Raw genomic sequence first — 26978 nt, forward strand, 5'->3', positions numbered from 1 at the left:
GTTTTAATATTGAATTTTGGCCCTTGCACATTCTCCAATATATTTCACTTCACTCTCTAATGCTTAAATGATATGAAGATACAGTAAATAACTCTATGTTCTACTTTGTTTTATCTCCTAGAGTTTTGAGAATTTTGTGGAAAATTTTTTTAGATTTTATTTATTTATTCATGAGAGACACAGAGTGAGAGAGGCAGAGACAGAGGCAGATGGAGAAGCAGGCTCCATGCAGGGAGCCTGATGTGGGACTCGTTCCCAGGACTCCAGGATAATGCCCTGGGCCCAAAGCAGGCGCCAAACTGCTGAGCCACCCAGGCTGCCCAGAGAATTTTGTCGAATTAATGTGACTTGTTGGATTAGTTTGTATTTTGTATAACTAATTACTTGGTAATACTTAGATCAAAACAACAAAAGCTAACTTATTTTGATTGAATATTTCCTGTTGATATCATTTGACTATAGATGTTGTATACAAAGTCACATTCACCAAAATAACTTTTCCAAAGATTTTTAGTACATCTTAAATGTAAATACATCCTTGGTTAATATGAACTAGCCATATTATTTGTATTTTTAAAAATGGCACATTTAACAAATAGCAATATTGGTTAGCCATAAACATTTAAGAACATATATCATAATGTATTATTTCAATTATTTTTTATTTAATCCTGAAAATGATTCTATTCTTATAGATTTTGCAAACCACTTATAACAAATATGAGTATAATTTTTGGAGGTTTTACTGACATCTCTTTTTCATGCAAAACCTCTGAAGTATTTGCAAAATATCCAATATCTTCACACACATCTCTAAGTGCTTGCTGGTTACCTTGGGTTACTGACAAGTAAAATTAACTGCATGCCAACTGGAAAATTCAGAAAGGACTATTCAATGTATGCATTTATTTGTTTGTTTATTGATTGATTGATTCATGAGAGAAACAGAGAAAGAGGCAGAGACACAGGCAGAGGGAGAAGCAATCTCCTTGTGGGGAGCCTGATACAGGACTTGATCCTAGGGCCCTGGGATCATGCCCCGAGCTAAAAGCAGATTATCAACCACTGAGCCACCCAGGCTTCCCGAGGACTATTCAATTTAGATCTTAGTGTTACCAATGACAATGTGTTTACATAGCATATACATATTTTTTTAAAAATATGACTCAATTTCTTAAAAATTTAATGCTAGAAATAAGCTTGTAAACCTAAAAAGGATAAGTATATTTGAACAGTATTTGACATGTCAATTAACTAAAAGTGAAAAGTGTGTCTGGATGACTAAGCATTAATTCATCAAGTTATGATACCACTGACTTTTCCTGAGGCTACCTATACTTTAATCATGAAACAAGTACATTTAAAACAGATCTAGGGGCAGCCCAGGTGTCTCAGCAGTTTAGCGCCACCTTCAGTCCAGGGCCTGATCCTGGAGACCCAGGTTCCAGTCCCACATCAGTCTCCCTGCACGGAACCTGCTTCTCCCTCTGCCTGTGTCTTTGCCTCTCTCTCTCTCTCTCTCTCTACTCTCATGAATAAATTAAAAAAAATCTTAAAAAAACACAGATCTATAGGATGGTAAACATATTTTGATAGGAAGTTAATTATTTCAAATCAGTTCTCATCTTTTCCACATTGCATTTAAAACAATACTTCATAAGTGTTAGTATGGTTTCTGATAATTTAAACGTGATTTATTTTATTCCCTCAAGTCCAGTAAAGCATGAAAAGTCACGTATAAGTTGAGTGCACTGGTAGATGTCTTTGTTTTCTTATTTCCCTATATTACTCATTTGCTTACTTAGGCTTTGATTCAATTTCTCCGTAACTAGCCCCTTTCCCATGAACTCTCTATTTTCAGATAGTTTAAAAAATATTAAAAAAAATATTGCCATATTCTCTTATATTATGATATTAGTAACAGTGTACCGATTCATCTAAGACTTACTTAAATATTTTTAAAAGATATTTATTAACCTTTTCATTCAGCAAGTTGATTTATTTTCTACAAAATGTCTGAGGAACAGAACACCGAGTTCATGAGAAAATAGGTAAGTAAGAAAAGACAAAATGAATGTTGTGATAGAAATATATGTATAAGGAAAACATGTTCACAAGATCAAAGTGTGATATTTTGAATGGTGTATATTCAAATACTGAGTCACCTGGAAGCCATATAGGTATTTGTCAAAGGGGCTTTCTAGGACCTTTATCATAATAGTTTATGAATTAAGACTCCTTACTAACAATTATTTTAACTGTGACTAGGATAGAACCTTGCTAAAACTGATTAAAAGCTACAGTGATGCAAATGTTATACAAATAGTAAATGGCTATTTTGGAAGTAAAATTATGGCTATGGAAATGCAGTACTGCTATATATCCAAAGTATTAAGCATTCTAGTTTAAGAATTCAGACTTGTCCAAACATCAAGCACTGCCTAGAGTAAATTTTAAAATATTCTGTTGAAGTGTCTAGTCTTCATGATTTACATTCCTTTGGTTATATCAGAATCATAGTACCATCACATGCAAGAAAATATTGGGCATTCCACTGCCAAAATTTCAAGTCAATTTGGAAATAAGTAAGGTTAAAAAAAACTCTTTCTCTTCATAATAAACCTAATGTTTTTATCTGAATGCTTAAGGATCATCATGATAGATCCTACATAAATATCTAAAACAGATGCTAATGGTCAAACATTTATTCTACTTTTTTATACTTTATGCATGAATTAAAGAATCCTTTCCACCTCAATGTCTCGTCTCAGCCTTATACATTTCTTTAAAAATGTAGTTGACCATAAAAAAAATGAAATCTTGCTATTTGCAATGACATGGATGGGGCTACAGTGTATCATGCTAAGTGAAATAAGTCAGTTAGAGAAAGCCAAGTAGCATATGATCTCACTCTTATGTGGAATTTAAGAAAGAAAGCAGATCAACATATGGGAATGGGTAAAGAAAAAAAGGGAGAGAGGGAAACAAACCAAAAGAGACTCTTAACCATAGAGAACAAACTGAGGCTTGATGGAGGAAGGTGGATGGGGGGTGGGATTGACGGATGATGGGTATGAAAGAGGGCATATGTTATAATGAGCACTGGGTGTTGTATGTAAGTGATGAGTCACTGAATTCTACTCCAGAAAACAATGTTGCACTGCATGTTCACTAACTAGTTGTAAAACTAGATAGTCTCTAAATTCCTCTCTGACACTAATAGCATGGCTTTTTAAAAAAATAAGGCTTCTACCTTGTGTCAGGTATTATGCTAAGCATTGCAGAAACAAAGAAAAATGTCACAAGCACCCTGCCATTAAGGCTCTGATATTCAAATGGAGAATACACATATGTAAAAAAATAACTTCTACTAGAATGTGCTAATTCAAGAATAGATGTATTTTTGAGGGCCAAAGAAATGAAAGAAAGTCTTATACAGTATAGGAAGTTTGGTTGAAAGTGGGATATTGACAGTAAGAAGGGCTATCCTACAGAAAAGTGCTAAGGCAGGAAAGTAAGTATCCTTTGCAGGACTATCTGTAGTTTATACTTGGAGACTAAGACACACAAGAATAGAGAGATGACTCTCATAGAATGTATGCAGGGGCATATTATAAGACATATGAAGGTAGTTCTATCATTCTTTGTTGGCATTAAGGAATTATTGAAAAACTAATAACAGAGAAGTGCTTTAGGATAAAGAGTAGCTAGTTTATCTGAAATGGAGGATTATTGAACGGGCGGTAGTTGTATATTCATGTTTGAACTGTGTAACTGATATAGACACTTCTGATTCTAAATTTTATAGTTTTTAAGCTAGACTGAATCCAGATTCTAGAGCATATTGAATGCTAAGCTAAATTTGAGTATTTAGATATAGGTAATACAAGGACTTTAGCTGATTCTAATTCAAGGGCAGTAACATAAATAAAATCATGACATAAAAATATTTTTATTTTTCTTAATATATACAAAACAGTGAAAAGTTGAATTCAAAATGCCCTTGTTTTTTAATAATTAAAGTGCAATACTTAAAAGTAATACTATATTTTGATGAATTCCCAGGCCATTTAAGTTTAACTAAATTTAATTTCTTTTGCTGCTGGGGGAACTTTGGTTGAAAATGTTGAGAAGAATTAGGATAGCTGATCTCTAAGGTATATTCCACCTTTAAAATAAATTGTTCTGAGGTAGGGAAGCTGAAGGGACTCCATTTTAGAAAAACTCCATTTCTGCTAGGACCCATTTAATCATGTTATATCATTTTGCATCCAAATAAAAACCAAATAATCTATGTTCCCACACCAAGGGGAAACAAGAAAATTAATCTTTCTCTGAGTTTTGTCCTAGGCCCTCCTGATAACATCTAAAAAGAACCAGATCCAAAACATGTCCCAGGACATTAACTTTGAACAAACCTTGGCTGACCCTGACATCAATACTCTTATCTTCAATGATATATAAAGTAAAATCTATTATTCACCTGTCACTTGCCTCTGATCAGACCCTATCCTGGACTTCTGAAGCAACATGTACCTTGGACCATTTTCCAATATAAACCCATAAACCTTTCACTATTATTTATATTCCCCAAATGAATGATAGTGAAAGGGAATATAAGGGAAGGGAGAAGAAATGTGTGGAAAATATCAGAAAGGGAGACAGAACATAAAGACTCCTAACTCTGGGAAACGAACTAGGGGCGGTGGAAGGGGAGGAGGCTGGGGGGTGGGGGTAAATGGGTGATGGGCACTGAGGGGGGCACTTGACGGGATGAGCACTGGGTATTATTCTGTATGTCGGTAAATTGAACACCAATAAAAAATAAATTTATTATAAAAAATAAAAATAAAAAATAAAAATAAATCCATAAACCTAAGCTATGGCAAGACCCATTCTCCTTTCCCTTCTGAGTCTCCCAAACATTCTGTCTGCTATTCAGTACCTATTTCTTACAGTATTCAATAAACTCTACTTTCACTTTCTCCAGCTTGTCTTTATTTTCTATAGTGTATGTAACCAAAAACCTTCTTGGCTGATCCTGCAGCATCCCCCCTCCTCCTCCACCAGGTCCTTTGACCTATTATGCCTGTATCAGTTCTCTGGTTGCAGGACTCTTTCTTGGTTGTCTAACAGTGAGGACCTAGTGCTTGAACACACTGGGATAAAATTGACTCTGGAACAAAAAAGAAATATTTCTAATAATGATAGAGATATTGAATTTATCAAACTCTTATTCTTCATTTTTTGTTACTTCTGCAACTCATACATACTCTCAATTCTGAGTAATGTAAAAGGTGGCTTTGGCTATTAACCTATAAATCTAGATAATTATACTAAATCGATCATACTTTTTAGGTAATGATGTGTTTGAAAAGGAATCTAGATATTTGAAGAAAATATTTAATGTATAACAACAGACAATATGTTAAACCTATACTTAGCACATTTAATTCTTTTAAAAACTATATGCTGCATTGTTAGTGCTATGCTTGCTTCTCTTTTCATTGATATTTTAATGACATGATTTTGTTTCATTTGTTCCAAAGCAAAGATGTTGTAAGGATTCAAAACATATTGTCTGGGGTGCCTGGGGGGCTTGGTCGGTTGAGTGTCTTCCTTTGACTCAGGTCACAAACCCAGAGTACTGGGATCGAGCCCGCATTGGGCTCCCTGCACAGTAGGGAGCCTGTTCCTCCCCCTGCTCATGCTCTCTCTCTCTCTCTCCCTCTCTCACTCTCTTTCTCTCAAATGAATAAATAAAATCTTAAAAAAATATATTGTCCCAAGATATGCTAGCTTAGCATGCAGATTATTGTGAGCTGAAAACCATGAAGGCCCAGAAACCTCAGGAAGAGACTTTGACCTGTCCCTTAACTGCCAAAAAATTGAGATAGAAGACTGGTTCCAGGAGGGTAGCTATCATCGTAGATAACTACAGTATAATATGAACTAGGTATGGTAGACAGGGAGGAATCTAGCAAAGTCTGTTTATTGAAATCCCTCTTTGTGTCTCATTGTTTCTATATAATCCAGCAGATGTTTTTTTTTTTACCAAATATTTAATTTTATTCATCTTCCTATGAATTTTTTTCCTTCCCTTTGGAGTCCCAGGCCCCTACTCCCTTCTCCTTCAGATGGCATATAAGTCTCAATTACCTGACTGCATGTTGGCCTCATATTTTTATGGGTCCTCCATGCATACATGGTTAAATTAGATTTTCTCCTATTAATTCAACTCATGTCAATTTAATTCTTAACCAGCCAAATGCATCTTGAAGGTAAAGAAAATTTCTTCCTTCCTAATACTGTCTTAGTAAGAAGAAGCAAATTAAATGAAATAAAAATCCACTTCATGCTCAAGATAAAATAAGATAATGCATATGAACATCTATATAAACTATAAATGACCACTCTAAGTAAGGCAATGTCAGTCATCAAACGAAATTTGAATTAGAAAAATAAAGTCAAATACATGTGTGTATTTGTCTGTGTGTGTATATATGATTTCTGAATTGAATATTACTGTGAGATTTACTAATTACAGCTTTGCATTCCTCATTAAGTACTGAGGGCAGTATTGTAGATGTCTATGTCTTTGTACTTTGTAAGGACACACGAGTATTTTTAAATATTTAGTTCTATTGTTGTCAAATATACGTGGTATGTGTTTTAAAATATTGAGTGGTACATTTTAACATTTTAATTAATTTAATCAATTACATTCTTTCCCTACACATTAAAGATATGGATTATGGAGTTTGGGGAAGATGGCAAAGGAGGATTCAAGCCCCACTTTGTACCATAAACACAACTAGATACCTATCAAATAATCCGAAATACCCAAAAGTAGACCTGAAGACAGACATAACAAATGCCACAATCAGCGGTAGAAAAGATGGCATGTCAAAGAAGGTAGTAAGTGCAGAGACATTATTTGGGAGAGAAATGAATCATGGCCACTGAAGTTCGAGGAAGCTGCAGTCACAGAGATGGGTGAGAGACTGACTAACACAGAGGAATGCACAGGGGAAAAAAATCCCCATGATAACTGGCGTGGAAAGTAAAAGGGGCTGAATTTCATGAGTTCTGGCAATCAGCAGGGCTTAAAGTCTGGGGTTTTACAGTCAGCAGACTCGGCAGGGATGGAGCCCAGAGGCATTGTGCTGCTCTTGGAGAGAAGACAGGCAAACAGCCCACAAATATACAGCAAAGAAATAGCAATCTGAAGAGCATCTGGGGCACACAGTGGGGAGGTTATTTGCTTATCTAGGAACCTGTCCCAGAGACATATCATTAATGGAGAGATCCTTTTGGGAACACAGGGACTGACAGATGCCATTTCCCTCCCCAGCACCTCAGCATAGACACAGAGCTACCTGTGGGCATCAGGACAGCACCAACACTCTATACCAAACTTGACTCACCCCCTCATGGTCCACTTAAACTGCCTTTCCAAGTCACACTTGCCTTAGCCCCAGTGCACTAGGCCCTCTCCCCCAGAAGATCAGCCCAAAACCATGCCCACACTTTACCTTCCAAAGGGGAGCTTTGCAGGGCTTTGGTTCCAGTGGTGGCAACAGCACCCATTTCAGAAGTAGACCAGAGCACACATAGTTACCACAGGTCACATTCAGGGACCAACCACTTCCCATGACAGACAAAGAGAGCTTATTCAAGTGATTGCCATAAAGGTTAAAGTAGCCAGGAAAAAACATCATAGCACATACAACACACATTGGAGACACTCTTGGAAGTGCCAGAACCTGGGGAATAGGGAATATTACACACCAGGGCAGTATAGGTCCTCTTCTTCTTAAGACCATTACCCTCAAGAACAGGAAATGTAGCTGACTTAACACACATGAACAGATATAGAAACTTAGAGGAAATGAGAAGAAAAAGGAATTTTCCCCAAATGAATTAACAGAACAAAGCCACAGCCAGAGGTTGAAGTGAAACAACTATAAGTAGATGCCTGATGAAGTATTTAAAGCAGTGATCATAAGGGTATTCACTAGTCTTCAGAAAAGAGAGGAAAACATCAGTGAGATAAAGCATAGAAACAACAATAAAAAAAATCAGAGATGAAGAGTGAAATAGTGATACAATAAACATCAATAAACATATACATACTGGTACAATAAACATCAGCCTGGAAGATTCAGAGGAATGAACTAACTACCCAGAAGACAGAGTAATGGAAAGTAATCAAGCTGAACAAAAGAGAGACAAGTATGCAAAATCAGAAGAGACATAGTTAAATCAGTGACAACATCATATGTAAAAACATTCATATTATAGGAGTCCCAGAAGAAGGAGAGAGAGAAATGGAGGCAGAAAATTTATTTGATGAGATAATAGTTGAAAACTTCCCTGATCTGGGGAAAGAAACAGATATGCATATCCAGAAGCACAGAGAATCCCCAATAAAATCAACAAAAGCATAGCCACAAAACATATTGTAATTAAATTGGCAAAATACAGTGATAAAGAAAAATTAAAGGCAACAAGACAAAATATGAGAGTAGCATACACGGGAAATCCCATAAAGCTAAAAGGAGATTTTTCAGCACATACTTTGCAAGCCAGAAAGGAGTGGCATTATATAAACCTACTGCCACGAATATCCTACATAGCAAGGCTATCATTCAGAACAAAAGGAGAAATAAAGAATTTCCCAGAAAAACAAAAAAATAAAGTAGTTCATGACACTAAAGCAGCCCATCAAGAAATATTAAGGGCAATGTTTGAGTGGAAAGGAGAGAACAAAAGTGACAGTGTGTAGGTAAGAAAATAAAAACAGTAAAAATGAATGTTTTTGCAAAAAAATCAGCTAAGAAACTCATAAAATAAGGGAATGTAAAATATTACAGCATATATCTAAAGAGTGGGGAAGAGAGGAATGAAGAATAATTTCAAGCTTAAACAACCATCAACTTAATATAATATAGACTACTGTATGTATAATATGTTATATACAAGGCTAACTGTAACCACAAATCACAAACCACCAAAAAAAAGTATACAAAATATAAAGAGAAAGAAATAAAATATATCACTACAGAAAACCAACAAACCATAAGAAAGAGAAAGACGGGGCAGCCCGGGTGGCTCAGCGGTTTAGCACCTGCCTTCAGCCTGGGGCGTGATCCTGGAGTCCCAGGATAGAGTCCCACATCGGGCTCCCTGCATGGAGCCTGCTCCTTCCTCTGCCTGTGTCTCTGCCTCTGTCTCTCTCTGTCTCTATGTCTCAAGAATAAATAAATTAAAGAAAGAGAAAGACAAGAAAGGATCAGTGAAAATATTCAGAAGTAACCACAAAACATAATAAAATGGCAATAAATCCATATTTGTCACTAATTACTGTAAATGTAAATGGATTAAATGCTTCCATTAAAAAACATAGAGTGAAAGAATGGATTAAAAACAAGCCCTATGTATATTCTACTTACAAAAGAATCATTTTAGCTCTAAATACACCTGCAGACTGAAAGTGAGAAGATAAATATCTATCATGCAAATGGATGTCAAAAGAAAGCCAAAGTAGCAATACCTATATCAGAAAAAATTGACATTAAAACAAAGATGGTAACAAGAGTCAAAGTAGGACCCTCTATAAATCATACGGGGTACAAGCTCACAAGAATACATAACAATTGTAAAGATTTATGCATCCAACATAGGAGCACCCAAATACATGAAACAGTAAATAAAAAATATAAAGGAACTAATCAATAAAAATACACCAATGGTAGAGGACTTTAACACCACACTTCCATAAGTGAACAAGTCATCTAAGCAGAAAACAAACAGAAGTCACACCATGCATCTTTTCTGACCACAATGCTAGGAAACTAGAAATCAACAAGAAGAAAAATTCTACAAGGACCACAAATACATAGAGGTTAATTAACATGCTATTGCTATTAAACATTGAAAAGATCAAAAGGAAATAAAAGAAGAAATTAAAAAGTACATGGAAACAAATGAAAATGAAAACACAATGTTCAAAATCTTTGAAATGCAGCAAAGGCAATTCTAAGGAAGTTTATACCAATACATCTGTATAACAAGAAGCAAGATGAGGCTCAAATAAACAACCTAAACTTACCCCAAACGTGTTGGAACAAAAACAGCAACAAAAACCTAAAACCAGCAGAAGGAAAGAAATAATAAATATGATAACAGAAATAAATGATATAGAAACTAAAAACAAAACAAAACAAGAAAAAAACCCAACCAACAACCAATAGAATAAATCAATGAAGCCATGAGCTGCTTCTTTGAAAGAATCAATAAGATAAACTTCTAGCCAGATGTCTCAAGAGAAAAAGTGAAAAGACTCAAATAAATAAAATAAAAAATGAAAGAGTGGAAATAACAATCAATATCACAGAAATACAGACGAGTATAAGAGAATAAATAAAATAAAAAAATGAAACCGTGAAAATAACTATCAACACCACAGAAATTGCAAATCAATACTATAATGGAATATCATCTCACACCTGTCAGAAAGGCTAAAATCAACACAATAAACAACGGGTTTTGGCAAGGATGTACAGAAAGCGAAACCCTCTTGCACTGTTGGTGAAAATGCAAACTGGTGCTGCCACTGTGGAAAACAGTATGGAATTTCCTCAAAAAGTTAAAAATAGACCTACCCTACAATCCAATGATTGCACTATTGTACTTACCCAAAGAATACAAAAACACCAATTCAAAGTCATATATACATTCTGACGTTTTAGCAGCATAATCAACAATAGCCAAATTATGGAAATAATCCAAGTAGTCATCAACTGATGAATGGATAAGGAAGATATATATATATATATATATATATATATATATATATATATATATATATATAAAATGGAAGAATTTAACTCTTAATGTCAGTGAAAGAAATGAAGAAATGCAGTTTTACAAATCTCCTTATCTGTTAGAGTAAATATATCTTATGTGGTAAGATATTAGTTATCTTTGTAACCAATAATTGGTTCTGATAAAAGTGAAACAATATACATATCAATATTCATATCATTATGACTTTTCTTTCCACTCTCTTCCTTGGAGTATATCAGAAGGTTAATGGCCTTTTTATTCTAGGCTACCACAACAAAGCATGCTTTTAGATAACAGAATGGCAAAGTATGCTGATACACACTTTATAGTATGCACTAAACTTTCTATCCACTTCTAGGAGTCATGAAATATGGGTACAGTTAGTAGAAAGAGGTGACAGTATACTCTGTCTGGGCTTTGAGGAGTATGAGTCTGGATATGGACATTATAGTAGTCTGGGCTATCAGTAAAGACACATAATTTAAATTGATTCTAAAAATGTCTTTAATACACATTTTCCTTACTTTTAAAAATTGTTAGCATTATTAACTCACACCAACAAATTTTCCTCATTAAAGGTATTTGTGGAACTTGATATTCAGGAAAGATTTGACTAAGGCCTTTAAAATGAGTTTCTGAAAATCTATTCTTTTTAACTGAATGTACCCAACCCTTTGAAATAAAATAAAATTATATGACTGGATTAAACGTTAAGATTTCTCCAATGGTAACTGTTCACATAAGACAATTGCAAAATGGGGAAGAAAACATAAAACAAAGGAAAAAATCAAAGCAAAATCCACATAGTGCTGAAATTTCAGTGTACTTTTTAGCTAACTAAATACAACATAGCTTAAACAGTTTTTCTAGACCACTATTTAGAGAAAATAAATCTAGGCAAAGTATTTTTCCGTACTTTTTGTTAAACATAGCCAATCATTTTTCTTCTGTTCTCCAAGACCTGTGTTCTTCATAGAACTCATTTTGGAGGAAATATAGTTTTATTTTCTCCAAGAGTAAATTATGCACCTAAAAAAAGCTAATATCTTAAATTAATACACTCCTTTAAGACATTTTGCTATCTTAACTAACCAGTTTATAGGAAAAAATGAAATTTATGGAATCATGCCAAAAAAGGAATTTATACCTGCTTGAAAATCAAGGTTTTATTCCAATTACTTATGGAGGCCATAGTGAAGAAGGTGGCCCTCCAAACCTACTAGCTTTATCCAAGAAATAAATAAAATTATCAGAAGACTGTTTCTTTTTAATTTTCCTTATTTATTTTCCTCTTTTATTCAATTTTCTGTTAACATGAAGACAGTGGGAGTTCTTGGAGGAATGACATACTCTGCCTGTCTCAGTATTTGTTATTAGGCTGCAAGTTGTAAGGAAATTTAATTTTATCTACATTTGTTTTTGCCTTTATTCTGCAGGTCATTCCCTCCTGAACAATTTTGACCCTTAAATCTTTAAGGTTGTTGAGGGTGGAAGTTCTTATCTTGTAATTTCTTCCTGCTGAATAGGGGCATAGAGATGTCTCTCCTTTAGAGGGTCAACATTGGTCAGTTTGGGAACTTATATAGAGGAATTAACAAAGGCAGAGGCAGCTGAATCCAAGATAGGCGATATAAATTAACTTATTTGAGGAGAAAAGATCATCCATCAGTTTGAAGTTATGGCAGGAAAGGAGTCTTGGCACCAGGCAGGGAGATACAAAAAAAAAATCTAAAAGTTATTATTATGAGAAAAATAAGCCCAATAAAAAAGGCCTTTGATGACTAAAATTTTCTTCCAGACCCTTTTTGTCATTTGAAGATAAGTTTGAGGTCTTCCACAGGTTCACAGAAATAGGAAGTCACATTAGCTTCTATAATAGATTCTTGTGGGGAAAGTACAGGTTTAATTCTTGATATATGAATGATGCGCAATGTCCTAATTTTGTGGCAGTGGGAGTACATAATAGAACATGGTACTGGCCCTTCCATTTTGGAGTTGAATCCTCTGCTGTGTTAGACTTCCAATCCTTTAAATAAACCATATCTCCTGGGTTTATGTAAGTTCAGCAAGAATAGTGGTTGATCATACAGATCTTTCAAAATCTACTTTGCTGGAACTTTTTATAAGGAATATCTAGATTGAACTTTTAGTAGCCTCTCTAGGCCAGAAGCTAAGCCAAATACTTTCCATTAGACATTCCTGCAATACCTGTAGATTTTGGTGAATTCCTCTTCTTGAGGTCCCTAAAATATTTTGAGGTTCTTTCACCTTCCAGGAAGTGAAATTCTTCATTCATCTGGTAAGACTGCTGGGAACTCTGTAAGCAAGGCATCAGGCAAATATTTCCAAGGGACTCTATTGGCTTCATGCTTCATAAAGTCAACCTTAGTTCCTTAAAGCTGTCTGGTAATATCAGAGTCTATGCATGTCTGTCAAATATGACAAGTCAAAAGCCTTGGTAAAATAACCAATGTTTTCAATGGTGTCCTGCTACAAGAAAAACAGATTCTTACTAAACTCAAGCAAACAATTGTAATTGACATGGAAGAAAGAACACTGAGTTTTTGAATTTCAGAGGATTCAGGTAGAGAGAAAAATTAAATGCTTCCATTTGTTCACAAAGGAATATTTTATCATATTTTTGTAAATCATGGATATCTTAAGGGCAAATTTCCTTAATCTAGAAGAGCAAATATTAGAGAAACAGCAATGTTTCAAACATGACTCCCCAAAACTATAATCATCTTCCTTAGTTCACTTAGTTTTATATTACTAATTCTTGTTTAGTTTAAATGCAGATGTTTTTAGTTATTTCTGGAAATTCTTACCAATTTAGTTTTTTTTATTTTAGAGATATCAAAAACCTGTATTTTTCAAAAGCCCTTTTTTATAAATCTCCTTGAAGATGAAATATGTTTTGTAAGACAATAAGAACAATAACTATAAAGGACAAAACACTCAAAAATGGACATGGTTAAAGATTTGATATGAGAGTTCATTATAATATACCTAGCAAGGAAATCTGGTTATTTCTGTGACATGTAATACTTCAATAATCAGAATATCAAGTGATGGCCTTATAACAAAACATAGCATACCAAGTAAACAGGCCTAATAAGTCAAAGAGACTTCATTTATAATTAAAATCTCGGAGAGGCTTGTTAAAAACCTCAAAACACCTTAGAAAGGACATGTCTAAATAGTATTACAGATCATTACAAAACTTAAAAGTTAATAATTTATTTAACCAAGGTGGCAGTAAGAGTTTCCAAAGGTAAACAGGTAGGGTTATACAGTTGTTAGCAAAATTTAGTTCCTTTAAAATTGAGTTTTACCTATCTTAAGTAATCAAAAACCCAATAAAGACAAAACATAAGTTTTGGTTTCCAGGCAGACAAAAGAGAGAAAAAAGATAACTCTGTTTACATTATATTAACAAGAGCAGACGAACAATCCAAGAAAATTTTGTCTTTTTTTTTAACAGAGAGAAAAAGCAGAATTAGCATCTTATACCAGTGTACTTCCAGAATCCATTCATTTCAATATTAGTCCTGACCACATATAGAAAATTCTGTTCCAAAGATCTCCATTTATAAACCTTCTACAACTTTTTCATTTCAGTTATTTCCATCAGTCTTAATTACATCTAACAGATGAATTTTAACTCTTAGAAACCTTAGTCTCCAGTGAAAACTAAGTATTAACCAATTGTGAACTGTTATACCAGAATTCTTTAGATTTGAAATTTATAAATACATTTCATAATTTAAGGAAAAATTTTTTCCTGTAGTACAATCTTGCAATAAAGCACAGAGCATGTTTACCAACAGAGCCAAGTATCCTCAGCTTCTCTGCAATATGAAGCCCAAAGCACAAACCTACATTCAGAAACCAATGTTCCAGTATCTCATCTAATTTAGAAAAGACTTAGATATCCAATCAATTAAACTCAATTTATTATCCAAGCAAAAATTTAAAGTTTCAGGTTACCAAAGTCTTTGAAAGCTATCTTAAAAACTACACATGATAACTTTGAGACAATTTTTTTTTGTTTTTTAGGGTTTTTTAATATTTTTATTATTTTTTATTATTTTTTTATTGGAGTTCAATTTGCCAACATATAGTGTAACACCCAGTGCTCATCCCATCAAGTGCCCCCCTCAGTGCCCATCACCCAGTCACTCCCACCCCCTGCCCACCTCCCTTTCCACCACCCCTTGTTCATTTCCCAGAGTTAGGAGTCTCTCATGTTCTGTCTCCCTCTCTGATATTTTCCACTCATTTTCTCTCCTTTATTCCCTTCCACTATTTTTTTATATTCTCCAAATGAATGAGACCATATAATGTTTGTCCTTCTCCGATTGACTTATTTCACTCAGCATAATGCCCTCCAGTTTCATATTTTTTTATTGGAGTTCAAGGAGACAGACAAAATTAACCATCATTTTAAGTCATTTTGCTATCGTATTGTAATAGAGATAACAGGAGCTTATTTGACCATTTAGTAAACCTTGGTAGAATAAAGTTTCATATTTAATGCTGATAACTCTAAAGACATGTGTATCTAAAAGAAGCCAAAGAACTTATATCAATTTAAATATAGAATATGTTTCACCTGGGTCCACTTAAAAGTCATTCAATTTGTTCCCCATTGTTAATTTTTACCTGGAGAACTGATGGGGAAATCTGAAGTGAGTAGTATAAGTCCAAGGGAGTGCTCGTCACTTCGTGACAGCAAGGGTAGGAGGAGCCAATGGAGGAGCACCCAGGATGGTACAGGAGCCAGTTATGCAGGCCACACCTAAGGTTGTGCAGAAACAAGAGGAGGGGGAGGCAGAAGAGGTGAGGTGCTGCCAGCAAGGCTAGAAGTAGACAAAAGCCTAGAGGGCAGAGAAAGAGGATTCCCAGTCCTAAAGGTTGTCATCTCAGATGAGCAGACACACGTTTGTTTGTTTGTTTCCCACCAACAAATGAAAATAGGCAGTCCATGTTGAGACAGCGAAGACAGGGAACTTTCTCAAAACAAAAGGAATTTTGACAGCTGCTTGGAAATATTCCCTTAAGTCCCTGCCCCAAGGGAGACTAACCAGGGACAGTTAACTTCAATTATCACAGCTACTGAACATGAGGAATTATATCTATGAGGGAGAAGTCCTCACATACAACAAAAATAACCTGGGTTTATTAGGAGGAGGAGCAGTGAAAGTCAGCATCTCCTTTGTTAGGGATAGTCTGTGTTTCCTCTGGCAACCTAGGTTTATTAGAAGGAGGGCTATTTAGGCTGTTATCATCCAGTATACCAGGAGGGGATTTACTAGCCTGGTTAGCAGGCAAACACATTCTGCAACAAGCACTTAGGTTGGGGCCCTGATTTAGGGCCATGCAGAGCTGGACATGGGGTACTTCTGTCCATTTGTCAAGTTTACTGCAGAAGTGATCTGATATATCATATTGCAATTTAATGTTGCATTAATGAGACATTTCCCCCCATCTTATAAGGATTACTGAGGCCATGCAGTGTTATAGAAGATCAGTTGTCTTTTTAAATCTTGCAATCTGAATTGTTTCCAGTGGGTTAAAAGTCATCTCAAGGGAGAGTCATTAGGAACCAAAGAAGAAGCCTTAGAGAAACTCCATTTCCAAGAAAATCCACCCTCGACCCCACCCAAGCTTTGAAGTGGCATCCCACACAGGATATGCCAGAGGTTCCCGGTGTCAAAACAACAGGAGGTGTCCCTCAAACAAAATCTCTATGATCATCACCCTTCCCTGTAGGAGGGATGCCAGTCTCCCCCAGCTTCCCCTTTGCATTCTAGACTATGAATGGGTACCAGTGAATGGAACAAAGTACCATGTTGTGCTGTGCTGTGCCATAAAGAACCACTGTTTTAACCCATGGATAACACTAGTAAAGTGTACATGTATAGGTTGTCTTCAAATCATTTCTTTTTTTCTTTTTTAAAAAAATATTTTATTAATTTATTCATGAAAGACACAGAGAGAGAGAGGCAGAGACACAGGCAGAGGTAGAGGCAGGCTCCATGAAGGAGCCTGATGTGGGACTTGATCCTGGGACTCCAAGATCACGCCCTGGGCCAAAGGCAGGCGTTAAACCACTGAGCCACCCAGGGATCCCCCAAAATCATTTCTTATAGATAATTTTTTTAATAAAACGTATGTGGAGACACAATTTTGGCTCTGATGAGTTCTTAAAATATATAAAAACAGTGTCTTTACTGTAATTTTATAATTCATTGGATACTTTCAAACATGCTTAAAATTTCTTTTTATCAAACAATGAAATATAGACTATGGTAGTACAGAATATTTTTAAAGACAAGTACCTTGGGAATAATTTGAATTAAGACTTATTTATAGCAGAATCACAAGCACCACAAAGAGCTTACATATCTCCTCATGAATCATTACTTATCAGGGTTGCCTAATATTAGTGTAAAAATATTTAATGAGTTCATTTCCTTTTGAAGTTTTTATTTAAACTCCAGTTAGTTAATATACAAAGTAATATTACTTTCAGGTGTACAACATAGTAATTCAACAATTATATACAACACCTAATGTTCACCATAAGTGAAATCCTTCATCCTTATTACCTATTTCACCCATCCACTCACCAACCTCTCCTCTGGTAGCCATTAGTTTGTTCTCTGTAGTTAAGTGTCTGTTTCTTAGACTGCCTCTCTCTTTTTTATTCACTTTGCTCATTTGTTTTCTTTATTAAATTCTACATACTGGTGAAAATATATGGTTTTTTACTTTTCTCAAGCTGACTTATTTCACTTAGCATAACACTTTAGCTCCATCCACATACTTTCAAAAAGCATGATTTATTTTTTATGACTGAGTACTATTCAATTGTATATATACACCACTGTTTCTTATTCATTCATAAGTTGATTCACATTTGGGCTGTTTTGATCATTTGGGGATTGTAGATAATGCTGCCATAAACATGAGGATGTATGTATCACTTTGAATTAGTGTTTTTGTATTCTTTGGGTAAATACGTAATTGTGAAATTGCTAGATCATAGGGTACTTCTGTACTTACTTTTTAAAGAAACTTCCAAACTGTTTTCCACAATGGATGCACCAGTTTGCATTTTCACCAATAGTGAAAAAGCGTTCCCTTTACTCCACATCCTTGTCAACACCTGTTGTTTCCTGTGTTGTTGATTTTCACCATTCTGACAGGTGTGATGTCATATCTAATTGTAGTTCTGATTTGTATTTATTTGATGATGAATGATGTTGAGCATATTGGCATGTGTCTGTTGGTCATTGGGATGTCTTCTTTGGAAAAATATCTACTTATATCTTCTACCGATTTTGTTTTCTTATTCCATAGATTGCCTTTTAGTTTTGTTGATTTTTTTCCTTTGCTATGCAGAAGTTTTTGATTTGTATTTTATTGTATTTTTTTAAAGATTTATTTATTTATTTTAGGGAGTGAGAGTATGGGGGAGGGTAGAGGTAAAGAATCTCAAGCAGACTCCCCATGATTGTGGAGCCTGATTCAGGACTCTCTATCTCACAACACTGAAATCATGACCTGAGTCAAAATCAAGAGTCAGGCACTTAACCCAATGAGCCACCCAGGCATTCAAGACGTTTTTGTTTTGATGAAGTCCTAATAGTTTGTTTTTGCTTTCATTTCCCTTGCTTCTGAAGACATACCTAAAAGAAGTTGTTATGGCCAATGTCAAAGAGGTTACTTCCTGTGTTCTCCTTTAGGATTTTGATGGCTTCTTGTCTCATTTCCTTTAACCCATTGTGAATTTATTTTTGCATATGGTATAAGAAAGTGGTCCAGTTTTATTTTTTGCATGTTGCTGTTCAGTTTTCTTAACACCATTTGTTGAAAAGACTGTCTTTTTTCCCCATAGTATATTATTTCCTGCATGGTTGAAGATGAATTGATCATGTAATTGTGGGCTCCTTTCAAGGTTTTCTATTCTGTTCCATGGATCTCTGTGTCTATATTTGGGGCAGTACCATAGTCTCTTGATCACTACAGCTTTGTACTATAACTTGAAGTCTGGAATTGTGATGGCTCCAACTATGCTTTTCTTTTTCTTTTTTTTTTTTAATTTTTTTCTTTTTAAATTTATTTATTCATGATAGTCACACGGAGAGAGAGAGAGAGAGGCAGAGACACAGGCGGAGGGAGAAGCAGGCTCCATGCACCGGGAGCCCGACGTGGGACTCGATCCCGGGTCTTCAGGATCGCGCCCTGGGCCAAAGGCAGGCGCCAAACCGCTGCGCCACCCAGGGATCCCTGCTTTTCTTTTTCAAGATGGTTTGGCTAAATGGGGACTTTTGTGGTTCCATACAAATCTTAGGATTTTTTTTTATAGCTCCATGAAAAATTCTGTTGGCATTTTCATAGAGATTGAATTAAATATATAGATTGTGTTGGGTAGCATAGACTTTTAAATTTTGGGTAGTATAGACATTTTAATAATATCTATCCTTCCAATCCATAAGCATGGAATATTTTTTTCCATTTCTTTGTATAATTTTCAAATTCCTTCATCTGAGTTTTATAGTTTTCAGAGTATAGGTCTTTCACCTCTTGGTTAGGTTTATTCTTAGGATATTATTTTTTTATATAATTGTAAATGGGATTGATATTTGCATTCCTCCTTCTCAATTATTGCTGTATAGTAATGCAATGGATTTCTATACATTGATTTTGTATCCTGCAACATTACTGAAATCGTATATCACTTCTAGCAGTTTTTGGTGGAATCTTTCAGGTTTTCCTCTTTTTTAAAGATTTTATTTATTTGAGAGAGACAGATATAACAACAGAGATAGCAAGAGAATGTGAACAGGGAGGAGAAGGAGAATCAGGCTCCCCATTGAGCAGGGGGCCCAATGCGGGGCTTGATCTCAGGACCCCAGGATCATGACCTGAGCTAAAGCCAGATGTTTAATTGACTGAGACATCCAGGTACTGCAGGTTATTCATATAGAGTAACATGTCATCAGTAAGATGTCATCTGCAAATGGTAAAAATTTGACCTCTTCTTTGCTGATTTGGATGCCTTTTATTTCTTTTTGTTTTCTGATTGCTGAGTCTAGGACTATGTTCAAATAACTGTGGTGAGAGCATACTTCCCTGTCTTGTTCCTTACTGAGGAAAAAATATCATAGTTTTTCCCCATGGTGGATAAATAATATTAGTTCTGAGTTGTTCATATATGGACTTTATTGAGACATGCATGTTCCTTCTAAAACTACTTGTTGAGGACTTTTATAATGAATGGATGCTATACTTTCTCCAATGCTTTTCTGCATCTATTGAAATGATTACATGGTTCTTATTTATTAATGTGGTGTATCACATTGATCGATTTGCAAATACTGAACCACACTTGCAGCCCAGAAATAAATACCACTTGATGTGGTGAATGGAATTTTTAATGCATTTTTTGAATTCATTTGCTAGTGTTTTTGTTTTTTTTTTTTTTGAGAATTTTTCATCCATGCTTATCAGAGATATTGGCCTGTAGTTCACTTTTTTAGTGGAGTCATTATCTGGTTTTTGTGTCAGGGTAATGCTGGTCTCATAGAATGAATTTGGTAGATTTACAACCTCTTCTATGTTTTTGGAATGCCTACTTCCACAGGTAGAATTCACCTGTGAAGCCATATGGCCCCGCACTTGTGTTTGTTGTGATTTTTTTGATTACTGATTCCATTTTTTTGCTGGTTATTAGTCTGTTCAAATTTCTATTTCTTTCTGCTTCAATTTTGGTAGTTTATATGTTTCTAGAAATCTATGCACTTCTACATTGTCCAAGTTGTTGGCATATAGTTTTTCATAATTAGTGAATGTATTTTTTTAAAAAAAGATTTTATTTATTTATTCAGGAGAGACACAGAGAGATAGGCAGAGGGAGAATCAGGCTCCATGCAGGGAACCCGATGTGGGACTCCATCCCAGGACCCCGGGATCATGCCCTGAGCCAAAGGCAGATGCTTTAACTGCTGAGCCACTCAGGCATCCCTGAATATATTTCTTTTTTTTTCTTTTTTTAATTTTTTATTTATTTATGATAGGTTGTGACACAGTGAGAGAGAGAGAGAGGCAGAGACACAGGCAGAGGGAGAAGCAGGCTCCATGCACCGGGAGCCCGATGTGGGATTCGATCCTGGGTCTCCAGGATCGCGCCCTGGGCCAAAGGCAGGCACTCAACCGCTGCGCCACCCAGGGATCCCCCTGAATGTATTTCTTGATTGTTATTTCTTTTCTCTCATTTTAAAATTTTATTTACTTGAGTCCTTCCCATTTTCTTTTTTATAGGTCTGGCTAGAGTTATGTTTTCATATTTCAATGCTATCAAATTTATTAGTTTTAAAAAAATCAACTCCTGGTTTCATTTATCTTTTCTAGTGTATTTTGTTTTGTTTCTATATCATTTATTTCTGCTGTACTTTTTATTATTTCCTTCATTCTGCATTTTTGGTTTAGTCTGTCCTTTTTTAAGGCTCTTTTAAGAGTAAGGATAGGATGTTTATTTGAAATCTTTCTTGCTTCTTGAGGACGGCCTATACTGCTATATACTGCCATCTTCGGACTGATCTTGCTACATCCCAAAGGTTTTGCACTGTCATTTGTCCATTTTCATTTAAAAAATATTTATTTATTTATTTAGGAAAATGCCTGGGTGGCTCAGCGGTTGAGCGCCTGCCTTCAGCTTGGGGCATGATCCCGGGGTCCAGGATGGAGTCCCACATCGGGCTCCACGGGAAGCCTGCTTCTCCTTCTGCCTGTGTCTCTGTCTCTCTCTCTTTGTGTCTCTCATGAATAAATAAATAAAATCTTTTTAAAAATTATTTATTTATTTGAGAGAGAGAGTGAGAGAAAGAACACAAGCAGCAGGGAGGGGCAGAGGGAGAGGGAACAGGGAGCCTGATGTGGGGCTCGCTCCCAGAACCCTGAGAAGGTGTATGATACAATTTCAATCTTTTTGTATTTGTTGAAGCTTGTTTTGTGACCTTATATGTGACCCCTTCTGGGGATGTCCCATTTTCAATTGAAAAGAATATGTATTCTTCTGTGTTAGAATTGAATGTTCTGAATATATCTGTTAAGTCCATCTGGTCCAATATGTCATTGAAAGCCATTGTTTCCTTGTTGATTTTCTGTTTAGCTGATTTGTCCCTTGACGTACATAGGTTGTTAAAGCCCACTACTATTATTGTTTTATTATCAATTAATTCCTTTATGTTTGTTATTGTTCCATATATTTAGGTTGTCCAGCGTGAGTTCATAACATTTACAATTGTTGTATCTTTTTCTTGAGTTGTCCCCTTCATGTTTATATAATACCCTTCTTTGTCTCTTTTAAAGTGTTTGTTTTAAAGTGTGGATTTTCTAATATGCAGGATAAAGCAGTGACAGAAAAAAATGCCAAAACAGAGTTATGTATCCTAAATGAAAGAACAGGATAAGAACACAGCCAGTGATGTACAAGAAACAGATATAACTAACATGCCTGGAGAATTCATTTTTAAGTTTTTATTTAAATTCTAGTTAGTTAACATATATTGTAGCATTGGCTTCAGGAATAGGTTTTAGTAATTCAACACTTACATATAATACCCAGTGCTCGGCAAAACAAGTGCCCTCCTTAAAACCCATCACCCATTTAGCTCCACACTTGCCCACCTCCCCTCCAGCAACTCTCAGTTTGTTCTCTATAGTTAAAAGTCTCTTATGGTGTTTCTCTCTTTTTTCTCCCTTCCACTATGTTTATCTGTTTTCTTTCTAAATTTCACACATGAGTGAAATCATATGGTATTTGTCTCTCTCTGACTTACTTATTTCACTTAGCATAATACACTCTAGCTCCATCCAGGTCATTGCAAATCACAAGATTTCACTTTGTGATGGCTGAGTAATATACTCCATTTTACATAATGGAGTGATATGAATATATCACTTCTTTATCCATTCATCTGTCCATGGACATCTCAGCTCTTGTCATAGTATTTCCATAATTTTTCAATTGTAGATAATGCTATTTAAACATCAGGGTACACATGTCCCCTCAAATCACTATTTTTGTATCCTTTGGGTAAATATCTGGTAGTGCAATTGCTCAGTCATAGGGTATTTCTATTTTTAAATTCTTGAGGAAACTTCATACTATTTTACAAAGGGACTGCACCAGTTTGCATTTCCACCAAAGTGTAAGATGATTCCCCTTTCTCCACATCCTCACCTATACCTGTTGTTTCCTGTGTTGTTAATTTTAGCCATTCTGACAGATGTGAAGTGATATCACATTGTAATTTTGATTTGCATTTCCCTGATGATAAGTAATATTGAGCATCTTTTCCTATGTTGGTGAGACATCTGTAGGTCTTTGGGAAAATGTCTTTTCATATCTTCTGCTCATATCTTTTTTTTTATTTATTTTTTATTGGTGTTCAATTTACTAACATACAGAATAACCCCCAGTGCCCGTCACCCATTCACTCCCACCCCCCGCCCTTCTCCCCTTCCACCACCCCTAGTTCGTTTCCCAGAGTTAGCAGTCTTTACGTTCTGTCTCCCTTTCTGATATTTCCCACACATTTCTTCTCCCTTCCCTTATATTCCCTTTCACTATTATTTATATTCCCCAAATGAATGAGAACATATAATGTTTGTCCTTCACCGACTGACTTACTTCACTCAGCATAATACCCTCCAGTTCCATCCACGTTGAAGCAAATGGTGGGTATTTGTCATTTCTAATTGCTGAGTAATATTCCATTGTATACATAAACCACATCTTCTTTATCCATTCATCTTTCGTTGGACACCGAGGCTCCTTCCACAGTTTGGCTATCGTGGCCATTGCTGCTATAAACATCAGGGTGCAGGTGTCCCGGAGTTTCATTGCATTTGTATCTTTGGGGTAAATCCCCAACAGTGCAATTGCTGGGTCGTAGGGCAGGTATATTTTTAACTGTTTGAGGAACCTCCACACAGTTTTCCAGAGTGGCTGCACCAGTTCACATTCCCACCAACAGTGTAAGAGGGTTCCCTTTTCTCCGCATCCTCTCCAACATTTGTTGTTTCCTGCCTTGTTAATTTTCCCCATTCTCACTGGTGTGAGGTGGTATCTCATTGTGGTTATATATGCCAATAAATTAGGCAATCTAGGAGAAATGGACGCATTCCTGGAAAGCCACAAACTACCAAAACTGGAACAGGAAGAAATAGAAAACCTGAACAGGCCAATAACCAGGGAGGAAATTGAAGCAGTCATCAAAAACCTCCCAAGACACAAGAGTCCAGGGCCAGATGGCTTCCCTGGGGAATTTTATCAAACGTTTAAAGAAGAAACCATACCTATTCTCCTAAAGCTGTTTGGAAAGATAGAAAGAGATGGAGTACTTCCAAATTCGTTCTATGAGGCCAGCATCACCTTAATTCCAAAACCAGACAAAGACCCCACCAAAAAGGAGAATTACAGACCAATATCCCTGATGAACATGGATGCAAAAATTCTCAACAAGATACTGGCCAATAGGATCCAACAATACATTAAGAAAATTATTCACCATGACCAAGTAGGATTTATCCCTGGGACACAATGGTGGTTCAACACCCGTAAAACAATCATGTGATTCATCATATCAGCAAGAGAAAAACCAAGAACCATATGATCCTCTCATTAGATGCAGAGAAAGCATTTGACAAAATTCTGCTCATATCTTAACTGGATTATAGGTTTTTAGGTGTTGAGTTTGATGAGTTCTTTATAGATCTTGAATACTAACCCTTTATCAGGTATGCCATTTGAAAATATATTTTCCCATTCCATAGGTTATCTTTTTGTGTTGTTGATTGTTTCCTTCACTGTGCAGAAAGTTTTATCTTGATGAAGTCCCAATAGTGTGTTTCCACTTTTGTTTCTCTTGCCTTAGATGTGTCTAGTAAGAACTTCCATTGGCTGATGTCAGAGAGGTTGCCTGTGTTTTCCTTTAGGATTTTGATGGCTTTGTGTCTTACTTTTCATTCATTTTTAGTTTATTTTGGTGTATAGTGTAAAAAATGTTCCACTTTAGTTCTTTTTCATCTAGCTGTACAGATTTCCCAACACCATTTGTTAAAGAGACTGTCTATTTTCCATTGGATATTCTTTCCTGCTTTTTTGGAGATAATTGACCATAGTTGTGGGTTCATTTCTGGATTTTTCCTTCCATTCCATTGATCTATGTGTCTGTTTTGTGCCAGTACCATCCCATCTTGATTAATAAAGCTTTGTGATATAGCATGAAGTCCAGAATTGTGATATATCCAGCTTTGCTTTTCCTTTTTAAGATTGCTTTTGCTATTCAGGGTCTTTTCTGGTTCCATAAAAATTTCAGGATTGTTTCTTCTAACTATGTGAAACATCCTGTTGGTGTTTTGATATTAATTGCATTATAGTCAATTGCTTTGGGTAGGATACACATTTTAACAATATTTGTTCATCCAATCAATGGCCATGGAATATTTTTCCAATTTTTTTTCATCTTGAATTTCTTTCAAAGTTCTTAAATATATTTCAAAGTACAGATCTTTTATCTCTTTGGTTAGGTTTATACCTAGATATCTTATGATAATTTTTAGTGCAATTGTAAATGGGATCAATTCCTTGATTTCTTTTTCTGGTGTTTCATTATTGGTGTATAGAAATGCCACAGAATTTACTGAATTCATATATTAGTTCTAACATTTTTTTTGTGGTAGTCTTTTGAGTTTTCAGCATGCAACATCACATTTCTGAGAATAGAGAAATGTGACTTTTTCCATGCCAATTTCTATGCATTTTATTTCTCTTTGTTGTCTGATTGCTGAGGCTAAGACTTCCAGTGCATTGTTAAATGACAGTGGTGTGAATGGACAACCCTGTCTTGTTTCTGATCTTAGAGGAAAATCTCTCAGTTTTTCCCCACTGAAGATGATATTCTCTGTGGGTCTTTCATCCATGGACTTTTTGATGTTGAGTTATGTTCCCTCTATCCCTACTTTGTTTAGGATATTTATCAAGAATGGATGTTATACTTTGTGAAAAGATTTTGTCTGCATCTATTGACAGGGCCATATAGTTCTTTTCTTTTATTATTGTGGTGTATCACAATGATTGATTTGTGAATACTGCACCAAAATTACAGCCCATAAATAAGTCTCAATTGATCATGTTGAATAATTCATTTAATGTACTGTTGGATTCAATTGGCTAGTATCTTGAAATTTTTTTGTATCCATGTTAACGAGGGATTTTGGCCTGTAATTCTTCTTTTTAGTGGGATTTTTGTAAGGTTTTGGAATCAAGGTAATTCTGACCTCAGATAATAAGTTTGGGAGTTTCCCTTCCATTTCTACTTTTTGGAACAGTTTGAGAATAATAGGCATTAATTTTTCTTTAAATATTTTATAGAATTCCACTGGGAAGCTTACTAGCCCTAGACTTTTTATGTTGTTGGGAGCTGAGATTTCTGATTACTGATTCGATTTCTTTACTGGCTATCAGTCTGTTCAATTTTTCTAATTCTTCCTGTTCTAGTTTTGGTAGATTGTATGTTTCTAGGAATGTATCAATTGCTTCCAGATTGCCCAATTTCTTTGCATATAATTTTTCATAATATTCTCTTATAATTTTTTGTATATCTGTAATATTGATTGTGATTTCTTTCTCTCTCATTTTCTCTCTTATTTCATTTATTTGGGTCCTTTCTGTTTTCCTTTTGATAAGTGTGGGTTAAGGGTTCTTCAGTTTTATTAAATCTTTCAAAGAACCAACTCCTAGTTTGTTTTTTAATCCATCCTACTGGGATCCCTGGGTGGCGCAGCGGTTTGGCGCCTGCCTTTGGCCCAGGGCGCGATCCTGGAGATCCAGGATCGAATCCCACGTCGGGCTCCCGGTGCATGGAGCCTGCTTCTCCCTCTGCCTGTGTCTCTGCCTCTCTCTCTCTCTCTCTCTGTGTGACTATCATAAATAAATAAAAAATAAAAAAAAAAAATTTTTAATCCATCCTACTGTTTGTTGTTGTTTTTTTAATTTATTTTTGCTCTAATATTTATTATTTCCCTTCTTCTGGCTTTACATTTAACTT

At 35.5% G+C, this 26978-nt stretch overlaps 1 protein-coding gene across 3 annotated transcripts in view; it reads right to left on the reverse strand.

The window, feature by feature from the left end:
* The window catches only part of PCDH11X (protocadherin 11 X-linked), a 501886-nt gene that overhangs the window by 14923 nt on the left and 459985 nt on the right, over nt 1-26978 (reverse strand). For 2 of the 3 annotated variants that reach the window (XM_072818009.1, XM_072818008.1), the window contains one exon: nt 15077-15652. The exons of the other annotated variant lie outside the window; for it this stretch is intronic. In XM_072818009.1, the coding sequence (XP_072674110.1) occupies nt 15573-15652 (80 nt within the window). In that variant the 3' untranslated portion in view covers nt 15077-15572. Of the gene's footprint in view, nt 1-15076; nt 15653-26978 lie in introns of those variants that run through there. 3 annotated transcript variants of the gene reach the window in all.

The sequence above is a fragment of the Canis lupus genome, chromosome X, assembly GCF_048164855.1.
Source record: "Canis lupus baileyi chromosome X, mCanLup2.hap1, whole genome shotgun sequence".
NCBI lineage: Eukaryota > Metazoa > Chordata > Mammalia > Carnivora > Canidae > Canis > Canis lupus.